Raw genomic sequence first — 16571 nt, 5'->3', positions numbered from 1 at the left:
TTAGGAAAATCATAAGGAGGAGAAAATACATAGTAGTATTTTCAGTAGTGTACATATATTTATTGAAAAAAGCTTCTTAGTGTTTCAGAGAGTTGTGAACACTTTGTTTTCCCAACCATTAGGTATATATAAAAAGTTTTTCTCCGCAAAAAGACACAAAGTACAAAGTCCTAGCACATCTTTTTAAAGGAACATTGCTGTTGTTTATAGTGCCCTAGCATAGAGGAAGCAAACTTTCCATATCATGAAATCAGCAGAACGATGATAAACTTGAAAAAGTTAGCAGTTGTGCACAGACACCAATTAACTTACAGTTACAGTCTGAGAACAGATGCAGCACTTCCAGGAACAGTTGCCTGGTGGAACGCGGCATATACCAGAACTGCAGCATGATGTGGGGAGGTAGGAATTTTCACAGAAGCGTACTGGGCCATCTGTAACGTAGTTCACTATTAGATAGGCTAAAGGAGAAAATCGGCATCTCAGCAAGTACTGAAAAACCTTTAATAATAGCTTCCCTGTGTTTAAGTCTCTTAGAAAACAAGGAATACAGAAGGCTTCTTCACTAAAAAGGAAAAAAAATCCACATAGTGGTGGGCCAGGGGGGAACGGATGACCACCAGGAAGGCAATGTCCTGCATCCTGGGGGCATAGGACAGCTGCCCCATGGCCATCGGCCGCTATGGCCACACATGGCCCAGGGTGCCTGTATGGGAGGAGTCTGTGCCCAGTCCGGGGGGTGAGGGGGGAGCGGGATTCAGGCCACCACTACCCTGATGCAGCCCCAGAGCCCGGTTCCCAGAGTACTCAGAACAGGGGTGCCAGGGCTGTCCCTGCTCTGTGGGCACATTCTGTAGCCCAGCCACCCTTCTGTCACCACAGGACCTGCAGCACTGCCTGACCCCAGCGTCCTGGGGGCTGCTGATAGCCTCGGCAAGCTCCGTGGGTACTCAGGGCAGCAGGTGTGACTTCTGCACCAGTCACCTTCAATTCGGTGCCCTGGAGACTGGGGTGAGCAGCTGGAAAGATGCCTTATGGCTTTTGCTGTCCACTGTTAGGGAGAAAAATGCTCAAGGAGACCCGCATTCTGCGTGGTTCGAGGTTCAGCTGTAAAGGCTCCCTCCTCCTCCCTGTTGGTGCTGATGGATTTCCCTCTGCTCCCTGTGCGCCTGCAGCCACTTGCCCGCATACTGCTCTTGAGTGTTCTCCACTTGGCCCACCTGCTTCCTAACCACATCCTCTACTGTTGCTTTAAACATCTCCTTCGCTTCTTTTCCTCCCTCCCTACCTTTGTTTTCATTACGTTTTCCTCCTGTTTAAAAATCCCTCACCTTTCTTTACTGTTAGATGTGGTCAAGCCCAGCCCAGTCTTCAAGGCTGAACTCAGGTAGCATCTGAAAAAACGTTTTTTGAAATGCCTCTGGTTTCTCCTGAAAAATGTCATTGTACATTTTTTTGTATATCTTAACGTATTTTATTGGATTTGTCTTAAAACTCTCTCACTAGGGGCTCCTGGGTGGCTCAGTCAGTTAAAGCCTCTGACCTTCGGTGGTCCTGGGATTGAGCCCCACAGCGGCTCCCTGCTCTGCAGGGAGCCTGCTTCTCCCTCTGCCCCTCCCCACTGCTCCCTCACTCGCTCTCTCCCCACCACTCTCTTTCTCAGATAAATAAAATTTGGGGGGAAGAAAAGAATCATAGGAATAGTGTGTGCCTTTTTCATAAGATCATTGAATTGAATGTGATTAAGTGTGAAAATCATTTCTGAAAGTATGTTTTACAAAGGCAGGCAGATAAAGCAAAGGGTCAGTTTAGCTAAACAGGTGTGTGGAAAGAGTTAGGGAGAGGTGAGGGTAGAAGTAGGTCTGCAGCGTTTTGTGTAGTCACCTGACTTTGCAGTGATGTTTCTCTGCAGTGCGTGGGGCGCCTTTAACTAGAACTTGTCACGCTGGGCACCCATCCCAGGTCTTTTGGGGTTTGCCCTTGTAGCAGGGCTGATAGGAAGGTGACTGGACAGCACTGCAGGGGTGTGGTGGGTGAGGGGATGTATTCTGAGCCTGCGTGAGAAGCTGCACACGGGTCGTGAGGGCACGGCTGGGAGGTGGGGAGAACTAATGAACACTTCTGTGACTAAGGAAGTTAGAGCATTTTCAAGTCTTCAGATAATTATTTCATTTCTGAGTAATAAATTATTCATAGAAACGGGCATATTTCTTTCCAATATGATTTATTTTGTCTTCTTTTTGAAAATAATATTGCATGTTAAAAGTTTTTCGACGGGACGCCTGACTGGCTCAGTGGTTAGAGTGTGTGAATCTTGAGCTGGGGGTCGGGAATTTGAGCCCCACGTTAGATGCAGAGATGACGTAAATAAATAAATTTTTTTTTAAAAGGGACTGGCTTTATTTTTAAAAAAAAGTTTTTATAGGTTCTTACCAAACACTGTTATGAGATTGATAGAAGATGTGGTAGTGTTCATTCACTGTGCCTGCTGACCTTTCTGTTCCAGTGCAAGGAGAATGGTGCTTTCACGGTGCTCGCTGACAGCTACGTGCGGGAGGAGGAGGGCACGGGAGTGGTGCACCAGGCTCCTTACTTCGGTGCTGTGAGTAGTCGAAGCCTGGCAAGCATGTCTGTGGGAGGGGAGTGCCGTGGCCACTGCGTGTGAGAGTGTCGTGCACCTCATTCTTGGGCACACCATGGGGTCCAACTCTTCAGGCTCACTGCCCCCAAAGATGGGTTATCAGACTTACATCTGCGATTTCTTTCCACCCTGTGTTTATCTCGGAAAATGGTGAGCTAAACCCTGGGTGTTCCTGGGTATTTTGTCTTCCTGAAAGGCATTCTGTGTTTGCACTCATTCATAATTTACTCTCCGTGCGCTCTGCTCTTTCCGGTGTGCAGTTCTGTGAGTTCTGAGAAGGGCGTCCACTCACGCAGGCACCGTGACCGTCAGAGTGCGGACAGCTGCCGCACCTCCCCTCCACTGTGCTCGTGAGCAGGTGCTGTGCTGAGAGGGCAGAACTTGACCTCCTCAAAGCTGTGGCTCATCTTAAATGTTGCCCAGAGTAATTTTTCTAAAAATGCAATCCTGTGGATGTAATTTGTGTATGAATAAAATGCCCGTGGGGACCTACGAACGCCTCTGGGCTTGATGGTTCTGTCAGTGGGAGTGAAGCTAGTCTTGTCTCCATCCATTTTGCTTTCACACTTAACCTCTGCAGAGATTTTTATTATGAAAATCTTTACAGAAGTAAAGAGGTGTTAGCGTAAATCCTGGTGTTCCTGTCATCCAGTTGCATTTTGGGAAGCCTGTTTCTTCTGTCTTGGACCTTGTCCTCTCCCTCCCACACCTTCTCCCCTGTGGCCCGAGGGCTTTGAAGCCAGTCCTCAGCATCATGTCCCTCATCTGCAGGTACTTCATGCACCACTGTGACTGAGACAGCCTTTTAGTGTTCCCGCCGTGCCGCTGTTGTACCCAGTAAAGTTAACGCTTCCGCGGGGTCACCTCGTACCTGGTCAGCATTCAGTGTGATGGAAGCATTCTGGATGATACTGTTCACTGGGTTTTAAGACCTAGTCAGATTTTAGTTGTAATAATTTTAGGGTGAACTGGTATGATTGCTGCGCGGATAAAACTTCCTGGTCTTCAATCATGGTTTAGGGTTTCCTGTTAAAATGTATTTGTCATATACTGGGTATGTTTGGGCTTTTTGCTTGTTTTTTAGGTTCCATGTATGAGTGAAATCATACGTTACTTGTCTTTCTCTGATTTGTGTCACTTAGCATAATACTCTCTAGTTCCATCCCTGTTGTCAGTAATGGCACGATCTCTTTCTTTAACGGCTGAGTAATGCTCCATTGTGTACACCACATCTTTATCCACTCATCTGTCAGACACGTGAGTGGCTTCCATATCATGGTTGTTGTAAATAATGCTGCAGTAAACCCAGGGTGCATATCTGTTCTTGAATTAGTGTTTTCATTTTCTTTGGGTAAATAGCCAGGAATGGATTTGCTGGACCATATGATATTTCTGTTTTTAATTTTTTTTTTTTTTTTTAAAGATTTTATTTATTTATTTGACAGAGATAGAGACAGCCAGCGAGAGAGGGAACACAAGCAGGGGGAGTGGGAGAGGAAGAAGCAGGCTCATAGCAGAGGAGCCTGATGTGGGGCTCGATCCCATAACGCCAGGATCACGCCCTGAGCCGAAGGCAGACGCTTAACCGCTGTGCCACCCAGGCGCCCCTGTTTTTAATTTTTTTGAGGAGTCACCTTACTGTTTTCCAGAGAGGCTGCACCAGTTGACATTCCCACTGGCAGTGCACAGCGGTTCCTTTTTCTCCACCTCCTCGCCAACACTTCTGTTTCTTTTATTTTTGGATCTAGCCATCCCGACAGGTGTGAGGTGATACCTCATTGTGACTTAGGTTTGCGTATCCCTGATGACTGATGTTGAGCTTATTTTCACGTGTCTGTTAGCATCTCAGTGTCGTCTTTGGAAAACTGTCTCTTCAGGTCCTCTGCCCTTTTTTTAATAGGATTGTTTGCTTTTTTGGTGTTGAGTTGTATAAGTTCTTCATATATTTTGGATATTTACCTTTGATTGATAGGTCATTTGCAAATGTCTCCTCCCACTCAGTAGGTTGCCTTTTATTTTGTTGATGGTTTCCTTCGCTTTTCAGAGGCTTTTTAATTTTGAATCCCTTGCCTAAGGAGACATAGCCATACATATGTTGCTGTAGCCACTGTTCTCAGGAGATTACTCTCTGTGTTTTCTTTTATGAGTTTTATGGTTTCAGGTCTCACATTTAGGTCTTTCATCCATTTTGACTTTTATTTTTGTGTGTGGTGTAAGATAATCATCCAGTTTCACTCTTTTGCATGTAACTGTCCAGTTTTCCCAGCATCATTTATTAAAGAGACTGTCTTTTCCCCATTATATATTCTTTCCTGCTTTGTAGTACAGTAATTGACCGTAGAAGCGGGGGTTTATTTCTGGGCTGTCTGTTCTGTTCCATTGGTCTGTATGTGGCTTTTTGTGCCGGTACCATACTGTCTTGATTACTACACGTTTGGTAGGATACCCTGAAATCCAGGGTTGTGATACCTCTGGCTTTGTTCTTTCTCAGGATTGCTTTGGGCATTCGGAAGCCATCATGGTTCAAGCAAATTTTAGTGTTATTTGTTCTAGTTCTATGAAAAGTGCTGTTGACATTTTGGTAGGGGTTGCGTATACTCTGTAGATTGTTTTGGGTAATACTGACATTTTAACAGTTGCATTTTTTCAGTCCATGAGTATGGAATGTCTTTCCATTTCTTTGTCATCTTCAATTTCTTTTATCAGTATTATAGTTTCCAGAGTACGGGTCTTTCACCTCCTTGGTTAAGTTTATTCTTAGGTATTTTGTTACTTTTGGTACAATTGTAGATGGGGTTGTTGTCTTAATCTCTCTTTCTACTACTCCGTTATTAGTGTGTAGAAACACATCAGATTTCTATATATTAATTTTGCATCCTGCAACTTTACTGATTCCATTTATTCTAATAGTTTTTTGGTGGAGTAGTTAGAGTTCTCTATCTGTAGTCATTATGTCATCTTCCAGCTGGCAGTTTAACTTTTTCTTAGTAGCATGGATGTCTCGTGTGTTTTTGTCGTCTGACTTATGTGGCTAGCGTTTCTGGTACTGTGTTGACTAACAGTGGTGAGAGTGGACACCTTGTCTTGTTCCTGACTTTAGAGGAAAAGCTCTCAGTTTTACACTATTTAGTGTGGTCTCAGCTGTCATTTTTTCATATATGGCCTCTCTTATGTTGAGTTATGTTCCCTCTGAACCCACTGCGCTGAGAGTTTTTTTCACAAGTGGGTGTTGAATTTTGTCGAATGCTTTTTCTGCATCTTTTGAGGATCATAGAGTTTTAACCCTTCATTTTGTTAATGAGATGTATCATGTTGATTGGTTTGTGGATACTGGGCCATCCTTGTATCCCCATAGTGAATCCCACTTGATCGTGGTGAATGATTCTTTTACTGTAGTGTTGAGTGGAGTTTGTGAGTATCATGTTGAGTATTTCTGCGTCTGCGTTCACCAGGGATACGTGTGTGTCATCTCCCCCCTCCCGTAGTGGATACCCTGCTGTATACAGGGGTCTGCGAAATAATGGCTGGGGAAGATGATGGAAGCCCTGTCCAATTCTAAGGCTCTGGGATTCTCTGAATGGTCCTGAATTAACTTCAGCTGAGAGGATAATTGAAGCCCATTACAGTTACATGTCTGAATACTGAACCCTTCTCTTGTAGGACGACTATCGGGTCTGTATGGACTTGAGCATCATTCAGAAAGACTCTCCTCCTGTGTGCCCTGTGGACGCTTCAGGCTGTTTCACGGCGGAGGTGACAGATTTCACGGGACAGTATGTGAAGGTCTGTGTCTCTGTGACAGGGAAGGGTGTGAGTTTCATCACACTTCCTTCTTTAATCAGCTTTTTATTAAATAGCTTCCATATCTGGATTTTTTTTCCAGGAAGTCGGTTTTGTTTTGTTTCAGCACATAAAACCAGAAAAGATAGATATTATCAGCCACATTCTAAGGGTCGGGCATCTTCAGAGGAAGCATGCTGTAGTTTCACAGGTGGGAATCAGTGAAACTAGGCGCTGGGGGCGTCATTGCTGGTGGAAGACTCCACTCCCTCACATGGTGTGGAAACACGTAATGAGATACCTACAATTAGACTGTGCCTCAGATGTGGACTGAGTGTCTTTATAATATATGTGTTATTTTTGCCTTTTATTCATGGTAGCGATATCAGAATATCAGATTGCAGTGATATACGTGCTTTTACTAAGTATTGCATGATTTTTAATGACTGAATTTTTATTTTTTAAACAGGATGCTGACAAAAACATCATCAGGACCCTGAAGGAAAAAGGCCGACTTCTTGTCTCCAGCACCTTCACTCACAGTTACCCCTTCTGCTGGAGGTGAGAAAAAGCGAAGACTTCCAGCTCGAGCTTCTAGCCTTTGGGGACATGGTAGCATTTTGATGCTTTATGGTTAGTGTAGAGAAGCCGCCCTCTTGAATTCAATGAGTGTGTAGTAACGGTTCTCCTTAGCAGTTGTCTGGGAAATGTCGACACGCACAGGTGTTTTATGTCGGGGCCACATCTCTTTCGGATGAGATGTATCTCTGAAATTTCCTGGTGGAACTTGGCGAGAGCGAGAACACGACCCAAGTGAGAATACGAGATCGTGCTGTGAAGATGTGCGTGAGGTTGGAATGCTTGCAGCCCTCAAGTTTGTTCCCACGTTGCCTCTTTGCGGAAGTTGATGTCCTTTCTCAGACGGCTGTCACACACCGGCAGAACCATGTTTTCTTTCTTGTTCTTACAAGCTTTTGCCTTCTTGGTGTTGTGGAGGGAGATGACCAGTACCAAGGACGTAGGCATTAGTGTTTGCAAAAAAAGGCGGGGGGAGTCATTAACAGAAGGCCAACTAGATGGGGGTGGTGTCAGTAAGAAAGGGAAAGTCGGTCTTAGTGGGTGCCTGCGTACGTCAGTCTGACCAGCCGGGTGCTGCGTGTGTGTTTCCCCAGGTCAGACACCCCCCTGATCTACAAAGCGGTGCCCAGCTGGTTCGTGCGGGTGGAGCACATGGTGGAGCAGCTCCTGAGGAACAACGACTTGTGCTACTGGTGAGCCGTGAGCTGCGTCCCGTGTCACGTGCTCACGCTTCTCCCAGCTCACAGTAACTTAAATAACAGGATGAGAAGGCCTGTGGAGGGAGCATTTTGCCTTTGTCTCAGCATTAAATAATACTCATTTTCAGGGTAAATGTTTGTTCTTGAATACACCTACGGAAGCCAGTTGTGCTTCCTGCTTTTGCTGCATGCTGAGCCCTAGACCGTGCCGATGAGCACTGCTGGGACAGAAGCCTTGCTCTCAGCTGCCGTGTGACGGCAAGGTCGTCTTACCCCAGCCTGTGGAGCTGAGTGAAGTGAGGCTGGATCTGCGTGTTACAGGAGACTGCTTTTCACCAAGAATCTGAGGGTGATTCTTCTGCAAGAACCCACCCTGACTTAAAAACTGCATCTCATTTTGGAAGAATGGGGAGAGCCTTAAGGCAGTGAAAGGAAAGGATTATAAACTATGAACTATAACTTTTTTCTTTCTTTTTTTTTTTTTTGAGAGAGAGAGTGAGCACGTACACACGAGCAGGGGGTGGGGAGGAGCAGAGGGAAAAAGAGAGAGAATCGTAAGCAGACTCCACACTGAGGTGGCTCAGTCTCATGACCCTGAGATCAGGACCTGAGCACCCCATGAACAAGCTTTTTGTACCTTCTAGCAAATTGACCCTCATGTCTCAAGAAAAAGCAGTTTTTCATTTTTATTCCTAGGAAGCTCTTCAGTTGCCCTACTGTGTGACGTGCTGGATGTGGACTATTAGGCTGTGGCCTTGTGAGGGTGCAGACCTATAAACGGACCTTTGTTATACAGGGCACAATGGGGGTGCCTGAAAGAACAGGGGCCAGGGGTGGGGCCAGGGGTGCCCTAACTCAGCCTGCTGCTTAGAAAGATTTCCTGCAGAGCTGAAGCTCAGAGGCCATGTGACTAGTCCCGGGCACTTGAAGCTTCGGGGGAGGGGAAGGGGGGAGGGAGGCTGCAGGGTGAAGGTTATCATGGTGGAGGGATGGCACGGGCCAGGGCAGTTAGGTGAGAAGCTGCGTTCTAAGGAATGACCTCATTGCTGGAGCCTAGAGTGCAACGGCGGGAGACGGCCTGTGAGCCTCAGGAGGCAGCTACCAACCAGCTACCTGTAGCCCCGAGTGTTTTGTAGGTGCTGGGAGCCCATGCTAATGAGTGTCAGGAGCCGTGTCGTGTGGATGCCGTGGAGACTAGGTGTGAGCGAGGCCTGTAGCTGTACCCTAGCTGGGGCGCAGTGCAGGGAAGCGTGTGCACTGTGGGGTTCCTGTTACAGAGCGTCTCCTGAGGTGATTTCACGATGGATCCAGCACCGTGAGTTTGCCGCGCTGTGCACACACAAGACGTCCTCCTGGGAGTGAGTGCAGCATCTCTAGGGCAGTAGGTCCACAGAGCGTGCGCAAAGGTTTATGCAGATCTGATATATGGATTTGCTTACTAACGTTCTCAGGCGTTGGCTCTCTAACCTGTTTATTGCAGGGTCCCAGAGTTTGTGCGAGAAAAGCGATTTGGAAATTGGCTGAAAGATGCACGTGACTGGGCAGTTTCCAGAAACAGATACTGGGGCACCCCCATCCCCCTGTGGGTCAGTGATGACTTCGAGGAGGTGAGACAGGGCCATGAGTTCTTGTGTTGATTGTTGCTGAAGCACTTCATTTGTACATCTGGATGTGGTTTCTTTTTTCTTCGCCCCTTATTTCATGTGTTCCTCTTTATTCCTTCCTAGAATTTTATAAATAAGAATTTGGGAGGTTTCTTAAATTTATTTTTACTTTACTTTTATTAAATAAAATTTTTTAAAGCTCCCTCTGTGCAAAAGTAAAGAATGCAATTTGTATTTTTCTCAGGGAATCCACATGTTGATTTGTTTTTCTTCTGTTGCTCACCCTTTTTCTCCCCTTGTGAGTAACTGGTGATCAGGCCTGAGAGTCCAGACCCGCACCAAGTCATAGCATGTGAAACCCCCCCGACATGGCAGTTTAAAGGGAAGGCTTAAAAAACATTACCAAAGCATTGCCAACCTTGAATTTATAAAATCAAGTGACTGTGTGTGTAAACACGTATACGGGTTTATAGATGTACCCCCTGGCGGCTTCTGTCCACACAGAGACTATTAGAGCACAGGGACCTGAAAGGTGGCAGGTAGCACAGTCAGGCCTCGCAGGAATGAACTGGAAGGGCGGAGGATGTGGTGTTCCCTAGATAGCAGACGCCCCAGGAGAGAACCCACAGCAGCTCCTGCTGGGGCTGCCCCACCTATGGACCCTGTCAGGGCCCCAGCCGAGCTGAGGGCAGGCAGCCTCCTTGCCTGGATGTAACCCTAAGTGACGTCTTAGGACCACGTTGGTTGGACCTGCTCCATGCACAGTAATGTAGTTCTAGCTTTGACTTGGAAAGATTCCAGGTGCGGGAGCCAAATTCCAGTGTCAGGAAGAAACTGAGATGTCGCAGTGTCACAGTGTAGGCGTTGCACGTACGCTGGTTATACCAGGCAGAGATGACCCGGTAAGCCCTCGGCAGGTGCACGGAGTGGAGCCCGCCCACCTCTTCCGTGACCTGCAGTCTTTCGTGATTGTAGGAACCACCTTAGTGACAGCTGTCCTGAAGGTCGGGTTTCTAAAACTAAGTGTGAATGCTGCGTAAATTAAAGCTTTGGCTCTGAGGTTCTCTTGCTTCTTCACTTTGCTTTGACAGGTAGTATGCATTGGATCGATGGCTGAACTTGAAGAACTGTCGGGGGCAAAGGTCTCTGATCTCCACAGAGAGAGGTCAGTTTCTGAATGTTCGATTTGCTTCCGTTCTGTCACTCGGAGAGCGTCGACATGGTCTCTGGAGCAGATTACGGAGTCAGTACTGCTTTACTGAATTACAGTGTCACTGACTCATGTCATGTTGAGGAAAGGTGGCCTCTGTCCTTGAGTTGGACATGGGACGACTTTGGTATAAACCCCCAGACTGAGCCTTCCCGGTGCCTCTGAAAGCCTGTGATAACTGCCAATATCTCTATTTGCAGATGTGTATGAGATCTCGTCAGGCCCTTGTATTTCCTCTCGGCAATTAAACTGCAAGTTCTTTCGTGGTTAAAATTAATAGAAGTGGCTTTGCTTCGTTTCTCAGCATTGACCATTTGACCATCCCTTCCCGCTGCGGGAAGGGAGTGTTGCATCGCATCTCTGAAGTGTTTGACTGTTGGTTCGAGAGCGGCAGCATGCCCTATGCTCAGGTTCATTATCCGTTTGAAAACAAGAGGGAGTTTGAGGACACATTTCCTGCAGACTTCATTGCCGAAGGCATTGACCAGACCAGAGGATGGTATGTTCTTGTTCTTTCTTTCATTTTACTGATTCGATTGATTTCGCAGGTATTTTACTGAGTACCTAGCATTTTATCAGCTGGGTGCTGGAGAGATTGTGTCAGACAAGACAGGCTCTGCTCCTGCCGTCTGCCCCGCACCACCAAGTGCACTGTCGAAGTGTCTTTTGAGTTGGGATGTCTCGCTACAGTAAAACTGTGGTTTTAGAGTTTGAATTATTTCATTTGACATTTCAGAGTAAAGGGATTTGTTATGCTCAAAGATTAAGTCATACAAAACAATACACGTTTTTAGCTTATTTTAAATCATTTACTCAGATGCTCACTGCGTACTGACATACGAGGTAATGGTTTGGGTGCTGCACATTTAAGGATGGATTGGAAATGTGCTCAGATGTTAAGGCTAGCCTTAACGAAATCAACATTCTAAAAATCCAGACTGGTAGAAAAAGACAAACCACGGTGGGCGAGGGTTTCGGCATTGGTTCTATTTGGTTCTGTTTGGTGTCTGTTCAAAGCAGAGCTGTTATCTTCTGAAGTAACGGAAGGTGTGGTGCCTTCTCCTTGTGGATGAGAAGCGTGCCTCGCAGATTCTAACCGCCGTGAGCGGTGGTGTTGTCGTAGGTGTGTAAGGGACGTCGGTGTCGTCCGTTTGACGGTTGCAGTAGGTACCACAGATTGATTGAATTCCAACCTTAATGTTCCAGAAGGTGCTCTTTTCAGCGTCGAATCCATTTTTCTTTAGGAACAGGTCCAAAACCCTTCTTAGGGAAGGCCAGATGCCTCGCCAGTAAGTTGTTGTCTGAGGACTGGTAATGTCTGCCGCCGTTAACAGTCCTCACGTGGGTCCATAGGTGCTCACCGCCTCCCTCCCCTTCCCCCAGCCTTGGGCTGCCTGTCCTAGCAGCCAGGTCCTCCTGACCTGCCTTCAGAGGAAGGGATGTCAATCCGTGTCCCATCATGTTCTGGGGGTGCAAAACCAGCTTGGAGAGGACACTTTACTGGCGTGGCTGCATGGATGTGGTAGAGTTGAGCAAACACCCTAGCTCGCAAGCCCGCAGCATCCGTGATAGCGGGTGGAGCAAAGACACCGTCTGTGCTCCTATAGTCTCTGCCTTCTGACTTCTGGGTGAGAATAACTGCTTCTTTTGTCATCAGACTGTCCCATGTGACCTTGTGCTAAGCCACGCACGTCTCTGGATTTGCACCCTGGCATATCTGGAGGTCCTGACAGGCCGCCCAGTACTGTCCCTCCCCTGCCTGTGGCTGCCAGCTGTCTCCCCCGAGGACGGCAACGATACTGTCCCCCCTGAGGGTCAGTACCTCACTCCAGGCCTTTATTAGGTATAAATCACATTTTATTTTTTCTCACCTGATTGGTGTGCGGTAGGTCCTGTATGATTTTTCAGCCCACCCCAAATGATTCTAATGTGTTATCAGATTAAGAACCTTTGCTGTGAGTGATTATTAAGAAGTGTAACTGGTCTAAAATTGAAATTCAGTCCAATAAATAAGCACAGACTTCTTTTTCCCTGTGCTTGGATTCCTTTGTTGTTGCTGATCTGTTTCATCATGGGTTTTTTCCAGGTTTTACACCCTGCTGGTGCTGGCCACCGCTCTCTTTGGACAGCCGCCTTTCAGGAACGTCATTGTGAACGGGCTCGTCCTGGCAAGGCAGGTGCACGCCCTTTTGTCATGGCTAGTCCCTGGCCCTGGCAGCCCTGGTCTGGGTGGATGTAGCCGTTTGTTGTGAATACAGGAACTCAGGATCGCCCTGGCTTTGTTCCTGCTCTTCCCCTTCTGTCTGCTGTTACACTTCTCGCAGCTCTTCCTTTCCATCCCACCCCATCCTGCTCACTTCTCATCTCCAGTGTGGGTCTCTACACACCCGGTACCCCAGGGGGAAGCGCAGGTTAGGAAGGTGGGGGCAGGGGAAGTGTGCATCCTGCGATGCTGCTGGCGGTAAGACAATACCTGTCGTGGAGGGCTGGCCCAGGTGCATGTGCCTGTAACACTCGTTTCATGTGTGCCCAGTCCTTTAGGAAGATTTTTGTTAACCTCTGTTTGTTTAACATGAGGAAGCTGTGGGTTCTAGATGTTTCCAGGATCATAGGGAAGTTGTCTTTTTTCCTTCTACTGCCTATAGTCATAACAGAAAAAACACAAATTAATAAAAATAAGAAAAAAAATGTATGCAGATACCTTGCCTCATGTCCTGTCCGAGGGAGGACGGCCCCCTGACACCATTTTGTGAACATTACACATCTTCTCTCATCAAAGCCCCAGAACTGTTTGAGATGGGTTCTTCTTTTTTTTTTTTTTTTTTTTTAAGATTTTATTTATGTGAGAGAGAGCGACCGGGGGGAGAGAGAAGCAGACTCCCTACTGAGCAGGGAGTCAGACGCAGGGCTTGATCTCAGGACCCTGAGATCATGACCCGAGCTGAAGGCAGACGCTTAACTGAGCCACCCAGGTGCCCCGAGATGGGTCCTTTCCTTACCTCAGTTTGTCATTTGCGGAATTTGAGGTATAGAAAAATGAAGCAACTTGCTCAGAGTCACCCAGCAAATGATGGTAACTTCATGTTTTATACCCTGGTCGTCTGGTTCAGCAGTCAATTTTGGGGGTTTCTCTAATGAAAATTTTACTGAATTGAAGATTTGCATGCAGTTGTGAAGCAGTAAGAGCCCTTGCGTGCTTTGCCCAGTCGCCCCCGAAGGTCCGGTGTTTCAGACCTGGCGTAGGCCGCCGCGCCCAGCTGCTCACACAGCCCCGCCCTCCTCAGACTGCGCTTCACGCGTGCTTGTGTGCAGCTGCGTGCGATTGCACACACACACGTGCAGTCCCTGTCCACCAGCACAGTCAAGGTACTGGACTGTTTCAACATCCCGGCAGCCCTCTTTTGTCCTTCTGTAACCCCCCATCCTTCCACCCTCACCCCCAGCCCCTGACAACCACTAATCCGCTCCCCATCACTGTAACTCTGACGTTGCAAGTACGTGATGTGACTGGAATCACACCACTTGATGACCTTAGGGACTGGCTTTTCCGCTTTTCCACTCAGTGGAGTCCTGGAGATCACTCAGGACAGGTGTGTCCTTAGTCCCTTCCTCCCCGTGGCCAAGCAGTGCTGCGTGGTGTGGGCGACTGCAGCTGGCCCCCTCACCTGCTGAATGACAACGGGGGGTTGCCAGTGGCTGTTGAGTATGAATAGAGCTAGGAGCTTCCGTTACAGGTTTTTGCATCAGTACAGCTTTCCATTTCTTTGGAATAAATGCTGAGCCTGTGTACTTCACTTCTCCACTAACTCACTGCGGAATTCAGAAGGAAGCTCACAGGTGTTAACAGAACAATCTATTGTTGTGCCCTTATCCCACTTGCATTTCTGTATTCCAATTTGCAGATAACCTGAAACCATATATAAAGGTAAGCCACGGTGGTGACTTATTTAATTGGCATCTCCCTTTTGTTTTTCAAGTGATGGTCAAAAAATGAGCAAACGAAAAAAGAATTACCCGGATCCACTTTCAATCATCCATAAATATGGTGCCGACGCCCTCAGGTACAGGCCAGTGCTCTGCCCTGTGTATAATGTCCTTTTTATGTAAGCTTATTCTGTTAATCGCGATCCTTAGATTTGGTTCATAATTAGCTTTTTCAAACTCTGTCTGTCTGAACGGGGGCAGTTACATTGGTGTGGTGTTGGCTCCAGACCCTCGGGGCGGTTTCTCAGTGACGAGCATGTGGAAGCCCAGAGGTGTTGTGAGGCCCAGGACCCGTGTTGCTCCCAGGCTGGCTCCTGGGGTTTCTGCCTCACCGCCCCTCCCTCCCCCCCCCCCCCCCGGCCTGGCTCTTCATCTCGGTGGCCGTTTATGTCTTTTCTACGCCTGCTCCTCAGAAGAGCCATCTGAGGGTTATTTATGCTAGAGCAAATGAAAGCGAATACTGAAATGCTTTTAGAGAAGTGTGAGCCATGGCTTGAAATGTTAGTCCTCGTCATGCCCATCGAGTGTGCGGGTGGAAAGGAGCCACAGTGGTCTCACTCTGCAGCCTCCTGCTGCAGTTACAGAGACCCACATCCAGGGGCTGAGCCCAAGCACGTGCACAGCTGCCTAGGAACAGTTAACGGCGTGTCCTTCCGCCCCGTTAGCTGTAGACTGCCCCTCGGCACTGCTGACAACCGAGCCAGATAATTCCTTGCAGTGGGGACTGTCCTTCAGGCGTTTAGCGACGTCCCTGGCCTCTTCCCTCTGGGAGCCTGTCTGTGCCGGTAGAGGACTCTCGGCTGTTCCTTTTGTGAATCCCTGTGCCTGCGTGTGGTGCCTGGGGAGGAGGCCCCGCTGCCCTGAGGCCCACACTGACTGGCACAGGGCGTGCTTCTAGGTTGGTCGAGTGCCATATTTTGATATGGGGTTATGTCTCCCCTTTATTATTCGCTGGGTCTCTTGCACAAAGTAAGAGCTTTGTCAGTTTTAAATTGACCATAAAAAGAGTATTTGTAATTCTAAAAACGCTAATAAATAAAAAACGGTAAGTTTGGTGTTTGCAGTGTCAACGTGTCCAATAAGGGTACTTGTTTTAATCTGTGTACTCCTTTTCCATGTAACATTTCTCCTCATCCAGATTATATCTGATCAACTCCCCTGTGGTGAAAGCAGAAAACCTCCGATTTAAGGAGGAGGGTGTGCGTGATGTCTTGAAGGACGTGCTGCTCCCTTGGTACAATGCCTACCGCTTCTTCATCCAGAATGTCCTGAGGCTGCAGAAGGTAGGGGGTGGGGTCCCGTCACGCTGGGTTGAGTTGGGTTTGCTCAAGAACATGGGTGGTGCTCAGAGCCATTGCAGGGGAGGGAGGGGACATTGGTGACGGTGCTAGGCTGGCTCCACTGACCTCGGTGGGACACTGGGGCCTCTCCTGTAAAAGAGCTGCATGGGAGGTTTGTTCATTCCCCTGGTTGCCCTCCCTTCATGGAACCAAGCTGACGGGGGTGGGGGTGAAGAGCCCACCGCTCCCAGGGAGGGAGCACCTGGTAAAGGCTGCTGCAGCCAGTGCTCAGTTAGGCATCAAGGTCCAGACTCTGAAAGTGAGAGACGTTCCACTGGGTTGTTGGGAGGGAAGCAAGGATGGTGTGTGTGGAAGTGCCTGCTGGCCGGGGGGGAGGTGGGGGGGCACCATCTGAAAACCTGTGTGCCTCCTCTTTCGTTTTTATGTCCAACGCCTTACAGTAGAATTGCTGTGTACATTACTGTTGACTAATCGTGCAGCGTTAATCCTTCCTGGAAACGGGCTAGAGGCCTGAGCTGTGAATGCCATACTTGGGCAGGCTGGCTATTCGCCTGCTGCCACCTCTGGCTCGTCTCCCAGTGTGGGCTTCTCCCTGTGAGTTGAGGAGGCAGGCGGTCTCCCCAGCTCCTAGTGTTGCTGCTGCCTTTGTTGTCGCCACCTCTAGGACGAGTGGGCCTCAGACGGTCCCCGCAGGCCTCTGCCAGCGTGGGTCTCTGGAGCACTCGGACACCGGCTCCACCTTCAGGGTCTGGGATCAGGGCCGGAGTCAGCACA

At 48.1% G+C, this 16571-nt stretch overlaps 1 protein-coding gene across 4 annotated transcripts in view; it reads left to right on the top strand.

The window, feature by feature from the left end:
• IARS1 (isoleucyl-tRNA synthetase 1) overlaps positions 1-16571 on the top strand; it is a 64065-nt gene that overhangs the window by 23264 nt on the left and 24230 nt on the right. For all 4 annotated transcript variants that reach the window (XM_034647372.1, XM_011235347.3, XM_019808397.2 and 1 more), the window contains exons 10-19: positions 2507-2602; positions 6302-6424; positions 6891-6982; positions 7594-7692; positions 9179-9305; positions 10394-10467; positions 10817-11011; positions 12599-12685; positions 14490-14573; positions 15635-15779. In XM_034647372.1, coding sequence (XP_034503263.1) covers positions 2507-2602; positions 6302-6424; positions 6891-6982; positions 7594-7692; positions 9179-9305; positions 10394-10467; positions 10817-11011; positions 12599-12685; positions 14490-14573; positions 15635-15779 — 1122 coding nt within the window. The remainder of the gene's footprint in view (positions 1-2506; positions 2603-6301; positions 6425-6890; positions 6983-7593; positions 7693-9178; positions 9306-10393; positions 10468-10816; positions 11012-12598; positions 12686-14489; positions 14574-15634; positions 15780-16571) is intronic.

Source organism: Ailuropoda melanoleuca, chromosome 17 (genome assembly GCF_002007445.2).
Source record: "Ailuropoda melanoleuca isolate Jingjing chromosome 17, ASM200744v2, whole genome shotgun sequence".
Lineage (NCBI taxonomy): Eukaryota > Metazoa > Chordata > Mammalia > Carnivora > Ursidae > Ailuropoda > Ailuropoda melanoleuca.
The sequence above is the reverse complement of the archived record's forward strand: the minus strand, read 5'-3'. Positions and strand labels throughout refer to the sequence as shown.